Source organism: Carlito syrichta, unplaced genomic scaffold (genome assembly GCF_000164805.1).
Source record: "Carlito syrichta isolate Samal-C Ts95f unplaced genomic scaffold, Tarsius_syrichta-2.0.1 Scaffold315497, whole genome shotgun sequence".
Taxonomy (NCBI): Eukaryota; Metazoa; Chordata; class Mammalia; order Primates; family Tarsiidae; genus Carlito; species Carlito syrichta.
Genome location: NW_007259593.1, coordinates 264,899 through 269,331, shown reverse-complemented (window position 1 = coordinate 269,331; position 4,433 = coordinate 264,899). Strand labels below are relative to the sequence as shown.

The 4,433-nt window shown below is 45.7% G+C and overlaps 1 protein-coding gene across 3 annotated transcripts in view; it reads left to right on the top strand.

Annotated features, from left to right (window-relative positions):
* Window positions 1–2,108: 2,108 nt before the first annotated feature.
* TRRAP (transformation/transcription domain associated protein) overlaps window positions 2,109–4,433 on the top strand; it is a 147,276-nt gene continuing 144,951 nt past the window's right edge. For all 3 annotated transcript variants that reach the window (XM_021706379.1, XM_021706378.1, XM_008072896.2), the window contains exons 1-2: window positions 2,109–2,269; window positions 2,672–2,721. In XM_021706379.1, the coding sequence (XP_021562054.1) occupies window positions 2,170–2,269; window positions 2,672–2,721 (150 nt within the window). In that variant the 5' untranslated portion in view covers window positions 2,109–2,169. The remainder of the gene's footprint in view (window positions 2,270–2,671; window positions 2,722–4,433) is intronic.

The window sequence follows — 4,433 nt, the reverse complement described above, 5'->3', positions numbered from 1 at the left end:
GGAGGCGTCCCCCGCCCGGCCTGCCCTCCCCCGGCCTCCACGCAGGCACCTGGCCCGCCAGGCCCGGCGCGGGGAGCGAAGGTAGCCGCGACGACAGCGCCTCCTCTGGCCCGGCGGCGCCTCCTCAGGCCGGTTCCGCGCGGCGGGCGGGCGGGAGCGGGAGCGGGAGGGGGCGGCGGGGCCGTTTGCCCCGTGTGCCGGTGCCGGGCCGCCCTGGCCCTCCCTCATGGACCGGGACGTGGTGGGCCCTGGGCCTGGGTCTCCGGCCTCAGGGTCTTTAGCTGTTTTTCAAGAGACCGGCGGAGTGGGACGTTTCCCCTGTCAGGGACGCGGACCCGGCTTCTCTGGGCCGGGGACTGGGCGCCTTGACGATTTCCGTGCACAAGGGCATCTCTAATCTGTCACAGGAGGAGAGTTTTTTGTTTTTGTTTTAAAGGGGGGGATTTCCCTGTCCTCTACAGAGTTTGGACAGGACTAAGGGGGTTAGCCGGAAGAGGCCGTGCCCCCGAGTCTTGGGTCCCCGGGCATGGATGCGGATGGGGGTGTGGGGCCTCTGTTTGCAGGGGGAGTGCGACCCGAGAGCGGCGGTGGCCAAGTCACTCCGTGAGGGCGACAGGACCCGCCTTGGCTTCCTTAGTGACTTTTCCTGCCCCCGAGTCAAAGGGCTGGGCTGTTGTAGGACAGCTGCGGGCATCCTCTCTGCGCGGAAGAAGGGTTTTGGGTGTCTAGGAGAGAGTGGCCGGAAGGAGCGCTCTGGTGTCGGTTGGGGTGGCCCTGTCACCTGTGTCAGGCCCAGGAGAGTGCATCCGGGCGGGCCGGGCATTTGAAAGGCCTGCAGAGGAGTTATTGGTGGGTCTGTTGAAAGAAAGGGAAGCCAGGCAACCACCTCTTAAGGCAGAGTGAAATTGTGCAAGGAGGCTTGGGTGAAAGCAATTTCACCAGGTTCTCTGGACGCTTGTGTGACAGCTCTTAAAATAGAAACCAAGTGTTCATTTACCTGTCAGCTCCAGCAATAGTTCTCAAAAGTGTGGCCTGTTTCTGATTCACTGAGGTGCTTTTTGAAGCATTTGCTCATTCAAGGAGCATTTTTTTTTGAGTGCCTACTGTGTGCCAGTTGCAAACAGAATCTGCAGCTTCCTGCGCCCGTCACCTAACCATAGTCTGGGGGTTGCTTGGGAGACCTTTGGCACCTGGTGGTTTTAGTGCACACCGAAGTTTGATAACCATTCACCTAGGGCAGGGGTTGCTGAACTACAGTCAGCAGCCCAAGTCCAGCCTGCTGCCAGGTTTTATACAGCCTGTGAGCTAAGAATGGTTTTTATATTTTTATTTTTTTAATTTTTTTTTTTTTTAGTTGGAGTCTCACTGTCGCCCAGACTGGAGTGCAGTGGCCGCTCCCGGCCACCGCAGCCTCGACCTGCAGGGCTCCGGTGATCCTTCCGCCTCAGCCTTCCAAGTAGCCGGGCTACCACGCCTGGCTGATTTTTTGATTTATTGTAGAGATGAGGTCTTGCCGCCCAGGCGGGTCTCAGACCTGCGTACTGGCTCAGGCAGTCCATTCACCTCAGCCTCCCAAAGGCGCGGGATTACAGGCTGAGCCACCGAGCCCTGCTGGTTTTTATATTTTTAAATGACTAGGGGGAAAATAAGGAAGAATAATATTTCATGATGAATGAGAATTACATGAAATTCAAATTTCAGCATCCATACATTAAGTTTTTATTGGAACACAGCCTTGCTCATTCATTCACATGTCTGTGACTACTTTCTGGTACGACAGAGCTAAGTAGTTGTGACAGAGACTGCATGGCCACAAAGAGTAAAACATCTACTATGTGGCTCTTTACAGAAAATGTTTGCCAACTCCTGACTCAGGGAAAGAGGAGCTACAGTAAGAAAGAAAAGCATCTGTGTATAAAAATCATGTGTAGAAATTAATAGACTAAATAGATTTGGGTAAATTTTATATTCAAAGAAGGAGTATTAGTGTTATATACTGGATTAATGTGGAAGTACGTAGATTAATATAGGCATTCAGGTAAGATTTTCACGGAGATTGTGAGCCTGTGCCCTTGATAAGTTGGATAACCATATGATTCTTTTCATAGGCTGGATGAACTCATGGACCTGATACTATTCTCTTGAGAAACAAGTCAGCTTAAAAGAAAAATGGCATTTGTTGCAACACAAGGGGCCACGGTGGTTGACCAAACCACTCTGATGAAAAAGTACCTTCAGTTTGTGGCAGCTCTCACGGATGTAAATACACGTGAGTTGATCCTTTTTGTCATTAAGAAATGTGTAATATGACTCATCAGTCTTAGTTCAAATGCTGTGCATTTGAGATACTTAGTAACATGAATCTTTATCCTTATTTTCCCTTTCTCTGCATTGTAGAGAAGCAAAGTGATGAGCAGTGCTGGCTAGAGTCCTAAAGTGGCACCTGTGTGTGTGTGTGTATCTGTATCCTTGTCTGTGCATGGTCATGTGTGTCTGGGAGTATGAGTGTGTGTGACTGGCTGTAGGGAACTAGCTATGTGCCTTTTGTTGGGCCATGACAGTGAAACTGATAAGATCTGATTGCTTCTCTTAAATTATTAAATCTAGTAATTTTAAGAACGTCCTTAACATAATTCCAATTACCTGATTGTTTGTTTTGCCGTTTTTACAGCTGATGAAACAAAGTTAAAAATGATGCAGGAAGTTAGTGAAAATTTTGAGGTATGAACTTTATGTTTTATATTTTTCATTTTCAGATATTCATATGTTCTTTCCTATTGCTGCTCTGTCTTCTTACTTAGTAACTTCATTGTCTTTGTTGATGTAATTTGTTATATTTCAAAATTGAAATTTGAAACTAATGAATACAATGTTGTCCATCTTCCTCACACTAGTGATAGCGAGCCCCACGCTATGTTGAGGGATGTTGGTTTTGTTTTGCTTGTTTTAACATTTTTTTATTTTTAAATATAGTAACTGTTTTAGGCATATACTCTTGGGATGCAATCAGACGTATGTTGTGATTTTGTTATGTTTGAGTAATTGATGGTATGTTACTATGGAATGAGATCTGGATGTTATCTGGCTTTATTACTTAGGACTTCTGTGACCTTGATCAAGCAGTTTATTTTTTCTGGACCTCACATTTTATAATTTTATATTGTCCCACAGAACTCTCAGACTCTTCATTTTTCTTCAGTTTTTTTTTTTTTCTGTTCTTTAGTTTGGCTAATTTCTATTTATCTATTGGTTATTTTTTGTCATCTTCAACCTGATGGTTTTTTTTTTTTAAGTTTCAGTTTATTTTTATATTTTTAAATTTCAGTTATTGTACTTGTTCTAGAATTTCCATTTGGTTCTTTGAAGATTTAATTGCTCTACGGATACCTTTGTTCATTTATTAAGACTATATTATCGTATTTTTTGAATATATTTACTGTATAATGGTTACTTTAAAGTCTTTACTAAATTCAACATTTGGACTCTCTGAGGGTCAATTTCTGTTGGCTATGGGTCACATTATCCTATTTCTCTGTCTGTCTAGTGATTGCTTTTCATTATGCAGTAAACATGTGAAATATTGTAGAAGACTCTAGATTCTGTTATCTCCCTTTGAAAGTATTGACATTTTTGTTGTAGTAGGCATATCAGTTGCTGACTGATTTCATTGAACTTATGTAGACTTGGTTTTATGCTTTGGTGGGGAGCATCTTTGGATAGTCTGAGGTGTTTCCCAAGTTTTTAACTTGATGGATTTCAGTCTCTTAACTTTCTCAAGAGAAGTTGATATTAGTCTTTGTTGGAGGCAGTCTAGAATAGGCGTTACTCTAGGGCATAGTCCTTCCTCAGCTGGATGTGTGATACCTGGGAAGTTATCAAGGCCTTAAGTAGGTCTTTGCACTCTGCCTAGGCTGGAAATCCAACATCGTAAACATTGCTAGATGTCTGGCATCTTCGTTCCTCTCTGTTTTGTTTTATTTTATTTTATTTCTGAGTTGAAGTCTCACTCTGTTGCCCAGGCTGGAGTACAGTGGCACGCTCATGGCCACTGCAGTCTCATCCTGCTGGGCTCAGGTGATCCTTCCGCCTCAGCCTTCCAAGTAGCTGGAACTACAGGCAGGTGCCACCATGCCTGGCTCATTTTTTGACTTACTGTATAAATGAGGTCTTGCCAAGTTGCCCAGGCTTGTCTTGATCCCTTGAACTCAGGCAATCCTATCACCTCGCTCCTGCTGGGATTATAGGCATGAGCCACCGCCCCCAGCCTCCTCTCTCAGTTTTTTTGTTTGTTTTTTTGAGTTGGAGTCTCACTCTCTCGCCCAGACTGGAGTGCTGTGGCCGCTCCCGGCCACCGCAGCCTCGCCTGCTGGGCTCTGGCGATCCTTCCGCCTCAGCCTTCCGAGTAGCCAGAATTACAGGCATGCGCTACCATG